A 22,613-nucleotide genomic window follows, 5' to 3' on the forward strand; every position below is an offset into this window, starting at 1 on the left:
GAAGGTCTCTCCTGAGGGTGGTGGGAATTGTAACAAAAGACACCTGTGAGGCAGAGGTGTTTTTCTGGTGGACCCTTACAGAGATCCTGAAGGGTTGCCCAATTGCGCATCTTTGGAGACAGTCAAGGGTCATCTAGCTTTCCACCCAAAAGCTTGGGAGGCCATCACCTCAGACACTTGGGTTATTTTATTCCCTTTATAGAAGTTCCAGACTATCTCCCAGACTTCTCACCCCATCAGAGGCTTTATGCATAGATCCAAAAGCTGCTCACAAATTGAATTTTTCAAGACGTCCCACCACACCAGATAGAACCCGTGATCTATTCCAAATTCTTTGTAGTACTAAAGAAAACAAAGGACCTCAGCCCAGTCATGCATTTAAGCAAATTAAACCAATTTGTCAAAAGCATCAGGCTCCAGATGGTCATGGCACAGTCCATATTGCGTCTTCTGTGGAAGGATGGTTGGATGTGCTCAATAGACCTCAAGGATGACTACCATCACATGAAGATAGATTGGTGTTCCTAGAAGTTCCTTGACTTCTGGCTAGGAACCAGTCTCAGTTCAGGACCCTGCCATTTGGTCTCACCAAAGCCCCTTGGATGTTTACCAAGAGCATGGCAGTGGTTGTAGCCTGGCTCTGGCTGCAGGGAATTCAGGTCTTCCTGTACCTGTAAGATTGGCTCCTCACCACTCCCACAAAGACATTGTTGATCTTGGCCAGAGATTTATTGCTGCAATTATGCAGAGCTATTCTCTGTCAAATTACCAGGCTTCCCAGCTCCAAAGTTTCCAGTCTTCAAACTCAAGCCCTGTCGATGCTTGTAATTCCCAAAACTCTGGTTCACACATTTCTAAGGCTTCTGAGTCGTATGGCAGCATCCTTGTAGCCAGATATCACACGAGGGTCCTGCAGTGGGTAATGGTTGTTTAGTGGTTCCTCCTAATGCATCCATTGGTTTCCCAATAAGGATGATGTAAGCTAATCACAAGCAGATTCAGTAATGGTTACAGTCTCCATTAATAATACAAGGAAGACTGTAATTCCTTCTCCTTCGGCCACAGTCACCATCACCACAGATGCCTCCATCCTCGGGTAGGAGGTGCATTTTGAAGGTTCCTGGTCTTCCGCAGAGGCTTGCATTCACATCAACATTCTGGAGATGAGGATGATCCTCCTAACATTGCAGGCTTTTCAGGATGCTCTAGCTAGATATGTGATTGTGATTCAGATGGACAACATGTCACTCGTTTGGTATCTCAGCAAGCAGGGAAGAACACATACATACTGTCTTTGTAGGAAGGCCATGAAGGTTTGGGTGTGGGTGATCTCCTCTTAGTGGGTGCTGATTGCAATGCATGTGCCAGAGAAGTCCAAAATTCTGGCCAGCAGCCTCAGCAGAAGCATTTTATTGCCTCACAAGTGATCCTTAAATCTGACAGTGGCAATTTGGATTTTTCAGCACTAGGGCACTCCGTGTTATGATCGGTTTGTGTCTCCATTCAACACCAAGTCTGACAGATATTATGCTATTGTTCCCAATCTTGGACAGGCACCCTCTGATGTTTGTTAGGCCCCTGGGTTTCCTTTATGCTTATCCCCCAGTTCCCCTGATAGTAAAGTTTCCACAGAAAGCATCAAGTTGCAAAGCTTCAGTGATCCTCATTGCCCCTTTTAGGCCTCACCAGTAGTGATTTCCCTTCCTTTGGCCTCTTATGAAATACCACCCCCCCCCCCTTAGATGTGGGATCCTGTTCCGGATATCTTCTCTCATCCAACCAGTCAGATCCCCCATCACCACAAGTTTTTAATCCCTTAAGTTGACTGCATGGTTCCTCCAGTTCCCTTGACAATCCCAAGCCTTTGCAGGCAGTTGTTCATATATTGTCCTCATCTCGGAGATAATCCACTAGAAAAGTATATACCAGTAAATGGAAAAGATTTGTTTTGGGGACAAAAGCTCGGGTACCTGCCCCCTTGGAGTCGGTCTTGGATTTTCTGGCTGAGTTGTTCGGCTCAGGCTGTAGCTTTTCTAGTATTAAAGTAGAGTTAGTGGCCATTTGTAACCTTTTAGCTCAGTAGATATATGCCCTTGGGTTCTCTCAAAATTTCCAAGGCTTTTCTCAAAGCTACTGTTCTTTGTCCTCTATAATGGGATCCAGACCTTCCCTGGGATCTCCCTTTCATTTTTCAGGTTCTACCTGTCTTTTTGAACCTTATGCTACCTCGGATTTCAAACTGTTGTCTTGGAAAACTTTGTTTTTTGTGATTACCTCCACCAGAAGGGTTTCAGAGTTGCAAGTACTTGATTGTTCCCCCACTTAATGTTCTATAAGGAATAGTGTTTCTTCTTGTATGAACCTTTCATTTTTACCTAAGGTAGCTTCCAAGAATAATCTTAACCATTCCATTCATCTTCCAGTGTTTTTCCCCATTTTTTTCCCAACAAAGGCGAATATCTTTTGCATTGTTTGGGTATGCATAAGCAACTAAGATTTTATCTTGACCGTACCAATTCTTTCAGGAAATCTAGCTGTTTTTTTGTCTCCTTTTCAAAATCCAGGCTGGGTTCTCCTGTGTCTAACGAAACTTTATCCAAGTGGCCGTCAGACTGTATTTTGTTTGCATATTCTTTGAAAGGCCAGACTCTTCTACATAAGCCAAAGGTCATTGAACCTAGGGCTTTAGCTACTTCTACAGCTTTACTTTCTAGAGTGTAAATGAATTATATTTCTGCTACTACTAATTGGCTGGGCCACCACACTTTTGTGTCTCATTATAAGCTGGACATTCTCTCCAAATCCAGGGCTTCTTTTGGTTCTACTGTGTTATGGCACATCCTTCCTTAAAAATACTATACAACAAACCAGTCAGATAGAAAAAAATGAATTTATTACCACAATTAAAACAACAAAATTAAGCGTTCATCTGCTTATAACCATAGACAACTTCAGAGTTCAAATCCATTAAAACAAATGTTGCTTATATAATAGCAGTTAACATCATGTGTTCCTACCCAACCAATACAATAACGTTAATTGCTATTATATAAGCAACATTTGTTTTAATGAATTTGAACTTTGCTTTGAAGAAGTCTATGGTTATAAGCAGACAAAAGTGCTTAGTTTTGTTGTTTTTTAACTGTGGTAATAAATTCATTTTTTCTGCCTGACTGGTTCATTGTATAGTATGTTTGTAGTCTGCCACTTTGGTTTTGGTTCTTGCTTAATTGTAGCATATCCTTCCTTAGTTCCTCCAGAGGAATTGTCATGGCTGGCGACTTTGTCCCACAGGTTGAATCCAGACAGAGCAGACAACACTGAATACAAACGTTATGTACTCACCATAAGGACAGGGCCATGTTGTCTGTCTACATCTAGTTCAAACCCCCCCCCCCCCTCTCGACCTTATTGTTAATTTGGTGAGTCTTAACTTCTGTGATGACCAGATAGTGGATGATCTTCATTCAACTCTTCTAGAGTCTCACATTTCCCCTGGGTGTTTTCCTAGAGTTTGCGATGGATATGTGGATCAGTTGGATATGTTGTTTCCTCATATTTTGACTCATGGGGCAAACTCAGTCTGGGGAGTTCATGGAGGAATGGGGAGTTATTGGTAAGGGATGTGGAGCCAAAATGGGATAAAGGCTTTTGAACTGGCCAGTATCTGATACAAGTCAGATCCTAAGTCCCACAGGTTGAACCTGACAGTCAACACAGATCTATTTTTATGGTGAGTACATAAATTTAATTTTTCATTTTTTTTTCTTTTCTGATCGCTTAACTCTAAACTTGACAATAACTTCAGACCAAATTTGTCTAAATAGTGATACTGTTAGGAAAATGAGTTTTTGTAAGTTAATGTACAGGGTTAAGGTTATAAGCAGGGTTAGAGTTAACACACATGAGAGAGGTAGACAGGAGGACTTCACCCCCCTCCCACGCTCCCACCTTACTCGTGTGCTAACCATTGCCACATAGAGAAGGAAGGTTCATATACTGGAAGTACATGTTTATAACCCATTGCATCCCAGTCCTCTGGAATAAACTTCCCTTGCATACTAAACAGTGTGAACCACTATCTACCTTCAAACATAATCTAGATGACTGGAAGTGTATCCATAAATGTACTCCAGGATTGACAGTAGAAAGGCAGTGACGCCTGACAGGAGGGTACTGGCAAGGTGTAAATGGTTAGTAGCCTTGTAATATGTATGAATCTTAGACATTCAGACAGTTAGACTCAAATAACACACACACATTTAAATTTTCCCCCTAACCATCACTCACTCACTCCAAAACACTCAGCAGCACACTACTAAAAATTGCCATCTAACACACACACTAAAACACGCCAAAACATTTGGGCACAGACACACCACATGCCCCCTTAACTCTCCCTAACCCCAATCCCACTTTACCATAAATGATACTTTTCGAGCTTTCTACTTTCAAACTATATGACCCTGAGAGTGCACTCGTGCTATTTCCGCACCCGAAAACATGTTTGAATGCTTTGTTCCTTGATACAGTGATAGGCACCCATATATGTATATATTTAGTAATATTTGTACAAAAACAATTTGTCTGTTAAGTAACTTAACCATGTAAATGCAGGAAGAAGAGAGTATACTAAATTACCGGATGCAATCATGGAGAGTAGACTTAAGTTGGTAAGTATATAGGCTGTGGTAGCAGTAAAACTAACCAGAAAATGGGCATGCTGTATAAATTAAAACTATGCAGCATGTCTTAACAGCCATTGTGCTTGCATTTCTTCTCCCATACCTACTATATACCGCCTACATTTGAACAAATTTCTAAAAGACTAACAAATTAAAAATTTTTTATAATTAATAAAAATGCTAGACTTGCAGCTAACGTACCTCATATTTTTCACCTTTGTCAGGCACTAAAAAAATTGTTTGGCTAGAGCTTCAAAATGTAATAGAACTATCCCAATTAATACACATCCCAACTTTTCTAAATAAGCCAGAAAATGCTCATCCCTAAAAAGTCCTTTATAAAGATACAACCCAGCAATACTGTTGAAATCAAGTAATAAAAACCAAGTGTTCTCTAGCATATCAAATAATCCCTGCAGACTCGCTCTACTCTGTCACTAAAGCTACAAAATGGAATACTGTCCCCTCTGACATTAGAACTGTAACTACTACAAAAATTGTAACTTGGTTAAAACATTACATAGCAAAATGTCGAGTCTGCCCAAGTATGGTGTAATGCACTCTTTTTCTAGCCACCACTTGCCATATAAAAAGTCTCGTAGCTTCAGTTTTATAATACCAGTTAGCTAACTGACTGTTGTATAAAAACTTACAAATCCCCACCCTTGACATCTCACCACTATCAACATCCATGTGTCTAACTCTCTCCACTTGAAAATTTTACACTGTATCCACTATCCTGTAAAAAATTACAATACCTTATAACTACAGCATTCTTTTCCTCTGAAAAAACTCCCCTTCACAGTTATCTTTGAACACTTTCTTTCGGCTTTTCCCAGATAGGGGTTGCCACAGCGGATTACCTTGTCCGCTCATGATTGGCAGTGGAGATTTACAGTGTTGAGTTGCCAGCCCGGCGCCCAATCTTCCACAGAAGGCACATACACACACACACACACACACACACACACACACGCCTAGGGCCAATTTAGTGTGTCCAGTCCACCTACAGCATGTTCTTGGGATGTAGGAGGAAACCGGAGCACCTGGAGGAAACCCACTCCACCAGGGGGAGGACATGCAGACTCCGCACAGAAGGCACCCCAGCCGAGGATCGAACCAGAGAACCTCTTGCTGTGAGGCAGCAATGCTAACCGCTGTACCACCACGGCCGCCCTAGTTATCTTTGAACACCAATATCTCTAATTGAAGCACGTCAGCATAAATGATTCAAATATATTTATTTTGTTTTTTTCTAGTGTTCGTATGCTTTACTGTTTTGTGATACTTTGTTATTAGTAATCTTGTTCCATTACTGAACTGTTGTTGTATGGTATATACTTTTATGCTGTTTGTGTGTTTGTCTGTATTCTTAAGTATTATACTTCACTGTGAAGCTTTTCTCTTTGGGACTCCAGTGAAAAGGAGCTATTTGACTGAGCTGGACTATCCTGGTTAAACAAAAGGTAAATAAATAAATGTAGTTAATTAAAAATTTCAGTGCAAAAGTGCATGAGTATTGCATGGAGGAGGGGGACTTGAGTAAGACTCAAGGGTAGCAGCAACCTCAGAGTTAGAATAATAAAGTTGGTGTTATTCACTTTGGTTGTATACCTGTGCTTTGCACAAATTTGGTGTGGGTGGACTATTGATTTTCCAAATTTATAAATATGGTGTTAAAAAGCCAAATTCTTTGAAGATGCTTGGTTGTATTATGTCTTTTAACAGTTACTTAAATATTTAAAATTTATTATAATGCGCGCGCGCACACACACACACACACACACACACACACGGTGATGTCCATAAGGTTATGCCATTGTCGTTAAATATTTTAACCAAATAGTTGTACCAGAAATTTTTTTTTGTTAACACACGTTACTTGTGGGGGGTTGCATTATTTGGTTTTAGCCGATTTCCTTTTACAAAGACAAAATACTTGAGTATCAGAAAGTGATATAAAAATGCTTTATTTTTCAAAACATAAAGTAGGTTGATTTTTTTGTTTACTTTTTTAGGCATGAAGTTAGAAGTGAAAACATTTAACCAGAGGAGTCATGATTCTAAAGTACATGCTAAGGTAAATGTTTATGTTCACTCATTTGAATGTTGACTTTGATAATAGACAGCAGTTCTTTGTTTAGTGGCTGATCATACTACTGAATAATATAAATCATTATATTTTTAATGTTTTTTTTGTTTCCATCATCCTCCCCGTCATGAAGCCTTATCATAGTTGGCCCACTAATTCCTTCACACTGCTGGTATTGAAACCAGTTCTGTGCCCCACTACGCCAGAAGCGAGCGAGAGAGATTATTAACTAGGGGCATTAGCCATCATCCTGCTGGTATGTCGAGAGACTGACACTTCCAACAGCCTTGCCAGTATCATTTTGCAGGCATAATGCAGTGCCTCACTATACTGAGTTGCTGGGTTTATAAAGTACTGCACATACCTGTAGTATTTGGATGTAGTGCGTGCACTGTTTAGTTAAGCTCAAACACCTTATCCGCTGTACACTGGAGAGCTCATTTTGAGGCCTTCCCACAGTGGTGATCCATTGGAACTTGAGTAGAGTCCCTCTCTTGGGATGGGCAAGCTAACCTCAGCTGCTCATTCCCATTTCTGCTTTCAGTTTCCAGGCCATTAGCCAAACCTGGAATGCTGGATGTAATGCGATCCTATCTCACCTACATTCATAACTGATGGGCTCGAAGCCGAGAATCGGCTCCAACTCGGCCGATACACTAGCATGAAGTCTCTCATTAGCTGGGCCAACCCCTTATCCCAGGATGCACCATGCCCAAACCCCCAAATCTCGTTTGCCGCTCCTAGAGTAACGACGTGGTCTCGACTTGGCTGTGGCTAAGTACCCTTCTTTTTGGCCTTTTGGTCACTTTTTTGGCAGTTAGCTTTAAAGTTTATACTCAAACAGCTATTTTAATAGCTATCTTGTTGTTAGTTCCATTGTGATTGACTGTGTTTGTCTTTTTGGATTGTTGTGGTAATTCCTTCTGTTTGGCGGGCTAGGCCCGTTTGAGTTAGAGGATCTTTGCCCTATCTCTTGTCGAGCGTTTAAGTTAGAGCTCTTCCCCCCCTTCCCTCCTGTGTGTTGAGCGAGTTACAGTTGGTATGTCTGGCAAAGAAAAGGAACATAAGCCATCGGGCTTTAAAAAATGTTCAAAATGCAATTACAAGATGTCATTGACAGATGGCCACGCCATCTGTGTTGTCTAGGGGCTAAACTTGCAAGAATCTTGCAGTGTTTGCCATGCCTTCTCCTCTCGTGTCCTACATGAGAGAAAAAATAAGCTGATCCTGAAGGGTTTGATAAAGCCAGCCTTCGAGGAAGCTTTGGCTTCTTCTCCCTCCTCAAAATCGAAGCAAAAGTCGTCTTCGGTTCCAACAAGTCCGTCGGAGCCGCCTGCAAAAAAAGCTAAATCTGTGTCCCCTTCCTCGGCTCCACTGGCCTCGGAGCCGCAGGATAGAGGATCTAAATCTGGGTCTCCTTCCTCGGCTCCATTGGTCTCGGAGCTGCAGGAGAGTGTTTCTGCTCTGGGGTCGGCTCCTGAAGAACCCGAAGGGTCTCTATTCTGGTCGAGTCTGCTTCGGCTCCGATCCTTTTGGAGCCGATTTGGAGCTCGGCTCCACTGGTTTTGGAGTCTCAGGATGAGAGATCAGGTACTCTGTCCCCTTCCTCGGTTCAACTGATTTCGGAGCCGCAGGATAGAGGATCTAAATTTGGTCTCCTCCTTCGGCTCCATTGGTCTCGGAGCTGCAGGAGAGTGTTTCTGCTCTGGGGTCGGTTTCGTTGGCTCCTGAACCGTCGGCGCCGAAAGGGGTCTCTATTCTGGTCGAGTCTGCTTCGGCTCCGATCCTTTTGGAGCCGATTTGGAGCCAGCCTCCTAGCTTTGTCTCGGAGCCGATAGAAAAAGTTTCTCGGCCCCCTTCTGTTTCCTCCAGGTCCTCCAGACTTTCAGATTCGGATGTAGATAGGGTGGTCCAGAGGCTCCTCCAGTCACCTGTCTTATCCAAATTATTTTCAGCTCTGGCCCAGTCGGCCCCGGAGACGGCCCTTTTGATACCGTTTCTTCCTCCTCTGACAACCTTGGTGTCATCGGAGTCAAAGTTCGTAGAGTTGGGTGAAGTCCTTGAGCCGGTTCTGAGACCCACTGCTAGTCTATCGGCACTGACTTCAGCTCCAACCCTCTCTGTGCCTTCCAGAGGTTTCGGTTCTCGGGTGTCCTCAGCCAAGCCTGAAGGGGATTCGTTGGGGCTTCTGGTTTCGGCCCCTAGTCTCCCTCTTGGCGCCTCGGCTAGGGGAACCCCGACACAGGTCATGGTCTCTGAGACTGGCCTCTCCTCAGATTCTTGTGGGCCCGCCTTGGAGGCTATGAGGAGCACGCTGGCCAAGTCTCTAGTGACTTCACCTGAATCTGCGACTCCTTCCCTAGACATGGCGACTAGAGCTTCTGGTGTCTCCCTGTCTTCGGACAGTGCGGCTCCTAGGCCTGAGGATTCCTCCTTGTGTGGTCTCCTGTTTTCCGAGGAGCCTTCAGAGTTCGTGCCTGAAGAGCCCCCCAGGAACAAAATTGTGCAAGAGGAAGCACATAGACTCCCCAGATGAGTCTGTCACCTCGGACACCGACCTTGATGATGTGGAAGGGTCCTCTAAGTCATCCTCTGATGATGTCTCATTCTCCGATATCCTGGAGATCTTGAGACAGAGGGCGACTGGCCATCCAAAACCCCGTCCACGGAGGAGTCAGTCTTCCTCAAGGCCTTCGGAGCCCAACCCTCCGCCTCCTGGGTGTCTCCACCCTTCATTGAGTTACTGGACCTTATTTGTCGAAGGGTGTGGGAACACCCTGATTCTGTGGAGCCAGTTCCTTCTCGCCCCAACAAGTTTTTATCTGCACCCCCTGGCAAGGAGTTTCTAACCAAGGGAGTTCCGGTTGATGCTATGGTGGTGGCGTCTGCCACCCAGCAGGATGTGGCGGAGGCATCTAAGTCTATCCATCCTCCTAACAAGGAGTCCAGGAGCATGGATAGGTATGGGAAGCGTACCCTGACTTCAGCGACCTTTACTCTGCGGTCGCTGAATTATTTGTCACTTTACAAGGCTCCAAAGGGATCTCATAAAGGAGTTGGGAGATACCCTGTCGGGTAACGTGCCTGAGGCGTTGATGCAGTCTGTCAACGCCCAGCTGTCTACCCTTTCATCGATTGTTAACTCATCCATGAGGCTCATATCGTATGCAGCCGAAGGGGCGGGTAGGGCAGCGAGTTCGGGCGTAGCCTTTAGGAGGCAAGCCTGGATGCACTTGTGTCACTTTGCGGAGGCGTTCAAGTCTTTCTTCACCGACGCTCCATTCGATGGTTCCTCTCTCTTTGAACCCAAGGTGAAAGACACTCACTAGATGTGAGCAGGAGGGTAAGACTTTGTCTGACGTTGGGGCCCGTTTTTCGCTTCCCTCTAGACCTTATCCCAAGGCTCAGAGGGGAGGAAAGATGTGGTTCAGAAAGTCCCAAAAGTCTTTCCCTGCCCATCAGAGTGACCCCCCTTCCAGAGGCGGGGGGGGGGATTATTCTGGAAGACGTCGCCCTAGAGGCGGCGGAGGCCCCCGCAACTCAGGAGACTGCAAATCTTTTCGTGGTTCCTCCTTTCAGCATCCCTGAGGGACTGCCCGACTGTCCGTCTCTGGAGCCAGTTGGGGGTCGATTCTCGACGCATCCAAGGGCCTGGGGTTCCATCACTCAGGATCAGTGGGTGCTCCATATCATCGCCGGAGGTTACACCATCCCCTTTATCCATCCCCCTCCGCCGTCAAGGAAAATCCCGGACGTGCCACCCAGTCAACGGGATCAAGCAGCCATAGAGGTTGCAAAGCTACTCGGAAAAGGAGTCATCCAGCCAGTCCCCGCAGACCAGACCGGATTAGGAACTTACTCAAGGTTATTTTTGGTGCCGAAAAGAACAGGGGACGTGAGACCCATTCTGGATCTCAGCCACCTAAACCGCTTCATAAAGAAGTCCAAGTTTCGGATGGTCACGTTGCAATCCATTTTCCCATTGCTGGAGAAAGGAGTATGGATGTGCTCCATCGATCTCAAGGACGCCTATTATCACATCAAGATAAACAGGGCTTCCACCTAGGAGCCAGTCACTTCCAGTTCCGGGCCCTGCCCTTTGGTCTCACCACAGCCCCCAGGGTGTTTACTAAATGTCTGGCAGTGGTGACGGCTCACCTGAGACGTCTGGGATTCCAGGTGTTTTCGTATCTAGATGACTAGCTCCTCACCGCCCCCACCAGGCATCTTCTTACTCAAGCCGTGAGTACTACCATCGAGTTGGGACATCTATTAGGAATTACATTCAACTGGGAAAAGTCTGTATTGCTGCCATCACAGCGTGCTGCCTTTATAGGCGCAGAGCTAGACTCTGTAGAGATGCGAGCATTCCTTCCAACAGAGAGGATAAAGATACTACAGGACCAAGTCCTAGCCATACTACCCTGAAGGAAAGCCCCAGCCAGGATGGTCCTTCAACTTTTGGGGTCGATGGCGGCCGCCATTCTTCTGGTCCCTCTGGCAAGATTGCACATGCTAATTCTTCAATGGCTCCTGTCGACTCAGTGGTCATACCAAGATCTGCCATTATCCTACCCGATTCTCATCACAGAAACGTGCCGGCGAAATCTTCGTTGGTGGCTCCTTTCCTCCAACCTGAACCAGGGGAGACTCTTCTGCCCCCCTTCCCCCATTGCCACAGTGATCACGGACTCCTCCCAGATAGGGTTGGGGGGGCATTATCTGGGCAGGATGGTTCAAGGCACGTGGCAAGATCACGAAACCCACTTGCATATCAATGTTCTGGAAATGAGGGCAGTGCTTCTAGCATTGCAGGCACTTCACAGCTCTCTTCCCAAGGGTACCATCACAATCTTCTCAGACAATATGGCGGTAGTATGGTACCTGAACAAGCAGGGAGGAACCAGGTCTTATCCTCTTTGCAGAGAAGCCATGAGAGTGTGGAACTGGGCGATCGCTTCCCAGAGATTTCTAGTAGCAACGCACATTCCGGGGAAGTCCAATGTGATAGCAGACAGGCTGAGCAGAGTTATTCTGATGCCTCACGAGTGGCCCCTGAACAACCAAGTAGCGGCTCAGATCTTCTCTGAGTGGGGGTTCCCCTGCTGCGACCTTTTCGCCAGCCCCTGGAATGCGAAGTGCAGCAATTTCTTCTCCCTGATTCCCCCCCCCCAGGGGGAGTCACCCAGGGACGCTCTAGTCCACAATTGGCCCTCCGGTCTGCTCTACACCTTCCCTCCGGTCCCTCTACTGCCAAAGGCGATTCAGAAGGGGATCTGCTTGGGAAACAGCATGATTTTGATTGCACCACACTGGCCCCGCCAAGTTTGGTTTCCCTTCCTTTGGAAGTATGCAGTGAAGGATCCTTGGATTCTGAACCCAGTTCCAGACCTCCTGACTCTTCAGTCGGGTCAGGCCCATCCATCACTGCGAACTCTCAAGCTAGTGGCTTGGCTGCTCCACTTCTGACCTTAGTCAGACAGCATATCCTTTTGCCTGAGGTGGTCCGGATTCTGTCTTCTCACAGAGCTTCCACTAAGGAGATATATTCTAATAAATGGAAAAGGTTTGCCATTTGGGCCCAGCGGCACAACCTTGACCCTCTGACAGCTCCAGTGTCGGCAGTATTAGATTTTTTGACAACTCTTTTTAGACAGGGTTCCGCTGTCTCCACGCTTAAAGTCCAATTGGCAGCGATTTCTAATTATCATGTTGCCTTTGAGCCTTCACTCATGAGTCATAAGTTGTGTAAGGCCTTTCTCAAGGGAGCTTGGTTGCTTCGCCCCCCGGTGTCGCAACCTGTTTTGCCATGGGATTTGAATGTAGTTTTAGGAGCCTTGACGTCTCATCCCTTCGAGCCGGCGGCCGCTTGTGAGCAAAAGTTCTTATCTTGAAAGACTGCCTTCTTGGTAGCTATTACTTCAGCCAGAAGGGTTTTGGAGTTTCAAGCCCTTTCTGTCAAGCCGCCTCATCTGATCTTTCACAAGCATAGAGTATCTCTAAGACTAAACCCGTCATTTCTTCTGAAGGTTTCTTCTGCTCTTTGTCTGCAGCAATCTATAGAGCTACCAGTTTTCTTTCCAAAATTTTCCAACAGGGCAGAATACAGACTTCATCACTTGGATGTGCATAGACAACTGAGGTTTTACTTGGATAGGACACAGCAGCAGAGGAAATCAGACCAGTTGTTTGTGGCCTTTGCGGATAACAGGATTGGCAAAACGGTAACTAAGACTACTATCGCTAGGTGGATTAGGGATTGTGTTTCATTTATTTATGCATCAACAGGAAGGGACCTTCCATTTCCAGTTAGAGCACATTCTACTAGGGCTATGGCAACTTCAGTGGCCTTCCACGCCAGACTCTCTGTGGATGAGATATGTGCAGCAGCCACTTGGGCTTCTCCACATACATTTATTTCTCATTACAAACTGGACGTGGCCTCTAGGGATCGGGCGTCCTTTGGTTCCACAGTGCTCAGGAGTGTTTTCCAGTGAGCCTCCCAGGATCTAGGTGCTAGGGACACTGTCCCATCAGTTATGAATGTAGGCAAGATAGGATCGCATTACATCTTTTAGTTATGTACTTACCATAAGGATAGATGTATGTAATCCATCTCGCCTACATTCTTACGTACCCGCCCTCCTTCCCCCTACCTGTTGGACCTGGAGGAAACACTGTTGAGCAGTCGGTTTGGCACATGTGGTGAGTTGTTGTGAGGCAAACAAGATCTGGCGGTTTGGGCGTGGTGCATCCTGGGATAAGGGGTTGGCCCAGCCAATGACAGACTTCGTGCTAGTGTATCGGCCAAGTCGGAGCCGATCAGTTATGAATGTAGGTGATATGGATCACATACATCTATCGTTATGGTAAGTACATAACTAAAAGTTCTGCAGTCAGGGCTTTATCCATCTGTGCTATGGAGCCATCTTTAAATTGCTTTTATACTTTTAAATATGTCTGATGTTATGTTTCCAGCATGTTTTCCTTGTATTATGGTGCTTGATTTGGAGGATTAGCAGTGTCAACCATGATGCATTCTCTCTGCATTTCAGTATGCAGATCAGGTAGGTAAAAATTACATGCATTTAGCAGTATATTAACAAGTGGTTGGTGTTTAGTTTCTGAAAGTATAAGCTACTGAGGAATGTCCGTTGCTTTTTTCAGAAAATAAATCACTGCCAGTGAGATTTCTAGGTGTGCTGCAGTAGTGAATCCTTTGTTGTGGGAGATTTCACGCTGGTTCAAGACGGTTGAGTTGGTATATATAATGTCAGGGTACGCAGGGTGGGGCATGCCTTCTTCTGAAAAATACTTGCAGTCAAAAGTTTTGCCCTTTTGATGTTTAGGGCATTTTTACTTGCCAGTTTCATTCCTTGGGATGTAGTCAATTGAGGTTTCATAGTAGAACTGCATTTAGCATCCAGTCAACAAGTAGCAAGGCTGGCACTTATCGTACCTAACTTGCAATACACTGAGATACAACTTAGTGCTTTTGTTAGGCACTGTGGTACTCTACTACATTAAGGCACTGTTAGGCATTGGTAAGGCCGACTTTCTTCTTGTTTAATGAACGGTCTTCCATGCTATGTCAGATGTAGTTCTTGTCAATGGATGGTAATTATTTCAACAGTGAAATTACTGTTTTTTTCTCTCAACCAAGAACTGTCAGGAAGTGAATACTGCTTGCATGATATGTATAAATCTGTTATGGCATATTCTGGTAATGTTCATCATATTGATCACTGCTGCAGTAGCCTTGGCTGCATGGGTTATATAACAGCTGGCCAGCTTCCAAAGATGTGGCACTTTTCCATGCATCCAAACTGTCAGGCAGGCAGCTTGAGATGGGTACCAAGCCTTTCAGAGCTTTACTGCCACCAAATAATATGCTCCTGTGAGGCCTTTGTAGATCTACAGTCAGTTTGTGCTTTTCCTTTGCTGGGCAGATAAGTTCCCTTTGGGGTAAAAAAAAAAAAAAAAAAAAACTTCCATTCGGTTATAGCTGTTGTTTTATTACTATCTTCCTCCTCAAGAAAGTCTTTTTAAAACTAGGAGTTTGCATTTTAATGGACCACAACGAAACTGTATTGTACTTTTAAATGAGAGCGCTCTTTTTTCCTGTTAGTTTAAAAGCTGATAAAAGCATTTAAGAAATATGTTTCTGTGGAGAACTTGTGCTTGTATTACTTTTGGGGGCAGCATGTGTTTTAAAGTGTTTTTTATTGTGTTTTGGTGCAAAAAAGGAACTTTTAAACACTTTAAATTTTCACTGTCTTTTGTTGCTTATTTTCCCTGGGAAAGAGCAACTGTATTTTGAGCATTTTCTGGCTTGTTAAATTTGATTTCTGCATTAGTAACTGTATTTAGAGCACAACCTAGAGCTGTTTACTGAATTTCCTGTTTGCACTTATTTTTAAAATCGTTTTTTTCTCAAAACTTGCATTTTATCTGTCTTTGGCCTAGCACTCTTGTGTGGGGTCATTTACTGCACTGTTATAACTTGCTGATACTTGTTAACCTCTGCTATCTCTGAAAAAACAAAAAAAAAATCTTGCTTTTTTCCCACTTTTCTGAGATTTAAGTTCATTTACAGGCTTGCTGTTCTTGAACTGTTTGTAAGTTTCTGTGAGGCCATTTTTTGCTTGGGCTAAAGGAAAGTCTCTCTGTTGATCAGTGGCAGTGAAAAACATTGAGCAGCCTGTCTACCCTTGTGGGAGTGGTTACTGACTTGAAACTGTAGTTTTATTGGCCATTCTGGGTCAATTCCAAAACTCCTTCATCTTCCTCTCTTAAAACCCTCTTTTGCGCGTTTTTGAGCATAGCGCAACAACGGGCAGTGCCGCCTAATTGGGTTTAAACTATTCCTGGCTCCACAAAGTCTGCTCTTCACCTTTTCCCTTAGAACTGCTCTATCTCTCAATTTAAACACCATATTCTCATTCTAAGGCCCTTCACTGGTCCAATTAAGTAATCCTACAAGTTAGCACTATTAAACCATAAGCACTACTTACTCTTATACTCTCTACGATTACCCTGTCCTCCATTGGTCCATCTTAAATTCAGTTTCCCTATTACTCTAGCATGTCCAAAGGTCAGTCAATGGTTTCCTCTCCAGTCCAGCTGGTGAATCTGGGAATTTTGAGGCAATGTTACAACTGTCTCATGTAGACGGACAACCCTCTCCTCCTCCAAACAGGTTCAAATATATGTGAGAGATGCAACTATTTAGCCAAACTGGAGGCTGAGCTCTCTCATCTCAAAACTGGTGTAACCAGTCAGGAGGAGAAGGTAACCTCACACAACACAATTCCAGTATCACATAGTCCCACCACATCAGCGAACCAAACACATAAATACACAAAACATACTCGGAGGCTCTAAATAAAAATCTACCTAAGCAACAGAGACCTCCAAAGCAGACATCCAAGCAAACGCTACCTCAAAACAAAACACACACAACACATAACCCACAAAGTCAGTGTGCCAAGCAGCCACAGCCCTTAAGGCTGAATAACACACCTGATACTCTTGTTATAGGTGACTCTATTGTCAGACACACTGACGTCCTGCTCACCAGGCTGAATAAAGAGAAGGTCACAGTGAGCTGCCTGTCGGGCGCTAGGATCCGCCACATAACGCAAGCACTCAGGTCACTCCAAAGCAAATACAAATATGACTCAGTCATTGTACATGCTGGTGTGAATGACCTGAGACGTACCTCCCTGGACTACATGAAAAGAGACATAGAGGAGCTCTCTGATCATGTAGCCCAGGCTGGTTATGACCCTGACCTTGAGCAGCATCTTACCCTCACCTAGAATGATGCCACAGTACAAAGACAAAATGATCGATTTTAACAATTGGCTAAAATTTTGGTGTCATTCAAAGGGGATCCAGTGTCTGTCAGCCTGGGATGACATGCTCGACAAGCCACGTTGCTTCGCTAGGGACGGCTTGCACCTGTCACCACTGGGCTTTCGGATATTGGCAAAGGCTCTTGCCACCCCCATAGTGCCTTTTTAGGCAAGGCTCAAAAGTCAAACCCACCCCCATAGACAGCACAAGGAACAAGAAACTAAGGGTAATGCTGCTAAACGCCAGAAGTCTTAACCTCAAGATGCATGCACTCAAGCTCTCCTCAGTATGGAGAACATCGATATCTGTGCAGTGACAGAAACCTGGTTCAAGGCTCCAGAGAGCACCCCAGCACTACCAGGCTATACCTCATTTCATGCTTTTCGGCCCCAAAACCCGAACCGAACCACAAAAGGAGGGGGAGTTTCCATATTTATCAAGGATATCCACACCTCCAGGTTAGTGGCATTGCACGAAGTATCGGAGACCATCCATGTGCAACTAACAGTGGGCAAGACTGCTTTTCAGTTTATAGCATCCTACAGACCACCCTCTCAAAGTCAGGAATCCCATTCGGCTTTCCTGAAAACATTGGAGAACATGAAGATCTCTCCGAACACCATTATCTTGGGCGACTTCAACTACCCAAACATTGACTGGAAGCACTACTCAAGCCCCACCTTAGCCCAAAGATTCCTGGAAATTATAAACTCAAATGCTATGGAACAACTAGTCACCACTCCCACAAGAGGGGACAACATACTAGACCTGATCATTACCAACATGGGGACTCTATGCTCCACACCAGAAGTATATCCCTCATTGGTAAGATCAGACCATAAATTAATTTCACTGGATGTCCACATCCCGACCCCACCCCCAGCCCAGAAAATCACAGTGAAAAACTTCTCAAAAGCGAACTTCTCACTTCTCAAAACCGAAGTGGAATCCTTCAAGGCCCCAGGGCCAGTGGAAACTAAGGCCCAAACTGCAGAATCCTATATAAATGCATTCTACGGACATCTCCAGGAATGCATGGATCATGCTATCCCAAACAAAACCAAGACCCAATCATCCAAAGGCAGGCGTCCAGTCTGGTGGACCCCTGCCATAAATAAACTGTACAACAGAAGGAGGAAGCTACTACATGATAGAGCAAAATCCCTAATAGGGAAGGCATCTCTGATCAGTACTAGCAAAACATTACAATCCCTCATAAAATCCTCCAAGGCCAGCTTCGAGAGAAAAATTGCACAGGACACCAAAGACAATCATAAGTCTTTTTTCAGTTATGTTAGAAACCTAGGATGCAACTCCCAGACTTGTTCTGAGTTGATTCTAAACGACAAAAAATACACTGAACCCACAGACATCGCCAATATCCTGGCAGACAGGTTCAGTGCAAACTTCTCCACCCCCTCCCCTCCAAAAGAGCAAATATCTATCCCGGCAGAGGGCTGCCTCCCAAACATCTCAGATGCTCAGGTGAAGGCTGCCCTCTCCAAAGCAAAAAACACTGCTTCCATGGGACCAGATGGCGTCCCAGGTTGTGTCCTACATGAACTACAAGAGGAACTAATCCCTCAAATAAAACAGCTATACAATCTCAGCCTCACTACAGGATATGTGCCCACAGAATAGCGTACAGCAACAGTGGTCCCACTCCACAAAGGTGGAGTATCTACGGACCCTGGAAACTATCGCCCCATAAGCCTGACTAGCTTAGTCTACAAGGCTATGGAGAGGATCATCATGGAGCTCATAAACAAAAACAATGGGGACCTACAGACACTAGATCCTACCCAGTTCGGCTTTGTCAAGGGCAGATCCTGCCTTTTGAACCTGGTTGACGACTTTGAAACAGTCACCAAAGCCATAGATGAAGGGAAAGTAGTCCACACAGCCTATCTGGACCTTGCAAAGGCATTTGACACAATACCCCACTTGGGCATCATAGATAAGCTATCCAGCTTAAATATAAACCCCTATGTCACAAGATGGGTCGCAGACTGGCTCAAAGACAGAACCCACAGAGTGAGAGTTGCTGGAGCCATGTCAGACTCAAAACCGGTCACAAGTGGCGTCCCACAGGGTTCTGTCCTGGGACCACTCTTGTTCGGTATATACTTTTCCGAGGTACAGGCAAACGTGGGAGGACTATGGCTCACCAAGTTCGCAGACGACTGCAAACTGGGCGTCATAATCAACTCTCCAGCTGACACACACATCCTTCAAAAAGGTCTCTCAGAAACAGATAACTGGTGCCAGCACCATGGTTTAAAGCTAAATGCCAAAAAATGTATAGTCATACACTTTGGCAAAAACAATGTGCCCACAAATTACCACATAGGCGGAAACCCATTAAGTACAGAGAAAGTTATTAGGGACCTGGGGACCCAAGTTGATAGCAATCTCTCCTTTGAAAACCACATTGCCAAAGTGGTTAGAAAGACCTTCTACATAGCCCACCTTATCACGAAGGGTTTCACATCTAGATCAAGAGAGGTAATCATGCCCCTTTATTCATCCCTCATCAGGCCCATCATAGAATACAATGCCCCTTTTGGGATGTACCTTACCCGACACCTGCAGCAATTAGAAAGACCCCAAAAGTATCTCACCAAGAGGATCAAGGGTCTCAAACAGATGCCATATACTGCTCGGTTAAAAAAACTCCAGCTCTACTCAGTTGCATACCACCTACTTTGAGGCGATCTATGCCTGACATACAAAGCTATGTCAAATCCAGAATTAATGGACATGCTCCACCTCAGTAAATCTAAATCCCTTAGAGCCACACGCTCGAGGGACTTGAACCTCAGCACAGAAATAAATAGAACTTGCTGGAGGGACAGGTTCATAACCCAGAGGCTCCCTTCGCTCTTGAATAGAATTCCAGTTCATGTGAGGCAGAGCACCTCACTTGAATCTCTTCAAGAAGAATGTCGATAAGTGGATGGGGGATCGTAGGTTTGTCCCAGGGATTACTCCCGTGTCACTATTAGTGGCACAGTAAACTAAACCTTAAAAAAGGGCACAGTATACTCAAATCAAGGGGTGGCGTAAGCCATACAGAATCAGGCTAGGCTTATAATTGCCCCAGGGCAGATAGCCTAGTATGAACCTATGAACCTATGTTTGCCTACACCATGGAACAAACAGTTGGTTCCAGGCAGGAGTGGCCCTAGGTCAATTGGTGCCCTAGGCAAAAGGGCTCCACTGCGCCCACCACCACACTACCTGGTGCCCCCATCCTGGTCTACCTACACCAAATAAATACTGGAAAAGTGCTCCTGCTAGATCGGTGCCCTAGGCGGCCGCCTAGTTGACCTATGCCTAAGGCCGGCTATGGTTCCAGGGTTGATCCTTCCAGCCACATAGAGAAAAGGTTAAGCAAAAACCTTTGTTACCACAGCAGGCTGGCATTTTGCCTAAGCCACAGGTAGGTGACTGTGCTGTGGCCATTTGTTGTACCTCAGACCACCCATCCTTTACCCTAGATCCCTCTGATGTAGCACCTACAGCCAGTATGGACCTGGGATTTGCCTTGTTCTCTGCAACTGTTGGGGTCCCCCTCAGTGGGTAAGGGAGGGTTTACTCTTGATAGTCTTGGGAGAGGGAACAGGGAAAGTTTCCCTGTTTCTTCAGAATATTGTGCCCATCCCTGGGGAAGCTACTGCTGCCATTTCTAACACTGTTGGCCCCATTTTTTTCTGTTAAAAAGAAACAGAAAACTAAACATGTAACTACTCTTACTCTAATGTCCAGACAGGAGTAGTTTACTGGGTCTAGGTCAGGCTTTTATTCAGGCTTTTGGTCCTTCTTATTTATTGCTTTCTGATAAAAGAAAGATGCATCCTTTCCTCAAGAGATTCAAGATTCTGAATGTGGACAGGAAAATGACGGGACAGATACAGGTTTTTCTCTTCAGTTTTCTGATTCATTCTCAGAGGAAAGCTAAATTTCTCATATTTTCAGATCAGTTGTTTATTTCTTGTGAAGGTATGAAGAAGAGACAACCTGTGTCAAAACAGACTATTTCCAAATGATTGTCTCAAGCTATTGCATTTTGTTGTACTCACCACAATGAAAACTATTCTAGGTAGGGTCAAGTCCCACTGTACAGGGGCCTGGGCTTCCTCTGTGACTTTCTGGAAGGGAATAGATTCTAGAAGTTGTAACTTGGTCATCTATACGTACATTTACAGGGCGTTACAACCTTGATTCCTTCTCTAGGTCTAGATCAGGCTTTGCTAGGATCATTCTCCAGTGGCTTCTGGCACTTTCCCTTCTAACTCCCAAATATAGTAAGCTAGGATAATCTATCTGTATAACTAAGGCAGTGATCATTTATTTATTTATTTTATTTTACATTTGTTAACCGGGATAGCCTGACTGGATACAGGTCCATTTTCAGCGGATGCCCAGGGAGAAAAGCTCCACATGTGGATAGATACAGAAGAGTTAGCAGTATCGGTTTTATACAGTTACATATAGATACAAGTTACAGAATTATTGGAATACATACATACTTAAAAAACTTTACAATATTCATTTCTTGTTAGAACATAAAACAGTTTTAGTGGTACAGGGCTGAGTAAGGTAGCATATCATTCAGTAGTATAATACATTTCAGAGAGAGAGAGAGAGAGAGAGAGAGAGTCAATGTTTCATACTTTTTAAGACTTTTTCTACAGGTAGCCAGATAGTAAAGTGAATGGTGAGATGGTTAGTCAAGGTTTGTACTGGGGCACAGCCAATGTGTTTTTAGGTATATTTTGAGATGTTTTAAACTGGTTTATAGACTGAATTGCTGTAAGTTCGCCAGGGAGTCGGTTCCAGATTTTACCAACAGAGTTGCAAAAATGATGACTCACTTAGTTTGCTAAGTTTGCTAAGTTTTTGGGTTTAAAAGTTTGTACCAGCATTTTATCAGAAGAGTGGAGTGTTTGTAGGTTGCTGTAAGGGGTAATTATATTTTTGAGTATGGGTGTGGTTTTGGGCTGATAGAGGACTTTGTGGGCTATTATTAATTGGTTATGCTGGATTTAAGAGGGTAACTCTAGCCAGCCTAGCGATAGTAGGTTAAGACAGTGGTGGGTTCTGTATGCAAAACCTGTGGCAAATCTGGCTATGTTATTGTAGCAGTTGTTGAGTTTATTGAGGTCAGATTTACTCAGGTTTATATAGATTGGGGAGGCATAAAGAAGGGTTGAAAGTAAATGTGTTTGGGCAATTACTGTCCTAGCAGTTGGGGTTAGAAATGACTTAATCCTATATAAAGATCCTAGCTTCTTATTGACTGTTTTAATGGTTTTGTCAATGTGAGCATTAAACTTACAGTTATTGTCAACAATTACACCTAATAGTTTTGTATTACTTTCTGGGAAAATTATGGTGCCATTATTAGATGTTATGGTAAATGATGGGAATGTAACTTTCCGGGTGGGGGTGAAGAGTAATAGTTTTGTTTTATTTGGATTCAGTAGAAGACGCTGGTCAGCGAGCCAGTTTTCTACTTCACTGAAAGTATTTTGGAATAAGGTCTGCAGGTCTATTGGGGAGGTGGCGGAACAGATTAGGGTACAGTCATCTGCATATTGAATGTAGGTTGTTTTGGGGTTGACTGTATGAAGATCATTAATGAAGATGGAAATAGGAGAGGTCCTAGTGTAGACCCTTGAGGAACTCCAAGGTTGACTGGCAGTAGGGAGGATAGGCTATCCTTCCATAGCACAGCTTGTTGTGTGCCACTTAGGACTGAAACCAGTGTATTGCCAGGCTATCTATGGCAAGAGTTTTTAGTGTTCCAAGGAGTAGTTGGTGGTTTACCATATCAAATGCCTTGGATAGGTCAAGAAAAATGGCAGAGGAGAGCGTATTATTATTTCAAATTTTATTTATTGTCTGATGGAAGGATAGAAGGGCTGAGGTGGTACTATGGTGGGGTCTAAATCCATGCTGGGAGGGAGCTAGGA

The 22,613-nt window shown here is 44.5% G+C and overlaps 1 protein-coding gene across 1 annotated transcript in view; it reads left to right on the plus strand.

The window, feature by feature from the left end:
* Positions 1–22,613, plus strand: part of LOC122814217 (bromodomain testis-specific protein-like) — a 968,108-nt gene that overhangs the window by 144,348 nt on the left and 801,147 nt on the right. The window contains exon 2 of the mRNA XM_044086818.1: positions 6,704–6,765. Within this exon, the coding sequence (XP_043942753.1) occupies positions 6,704–6,765 (62 nt within the window). The remainder of the gene's footprint in view (positions 1–6,703; positions 6,766–22,613) is intronic.

This window comes from Protopterus annectens, chromosome 10.part0 (genome assembly GCF_019279795.1).
Source record: "Protopterus annectens isolate FY-2018-M chromosome 10.part0, PAN1.0, whole genome shotgun sequence".
In the NCBI taxonomy this organism is placed as follows: domain Eukaryota; kingdom Metazoa; phylum Chordata; order Ceratodontiformes; family Protopteridae; genus Protopterus; species Protopterus annectens.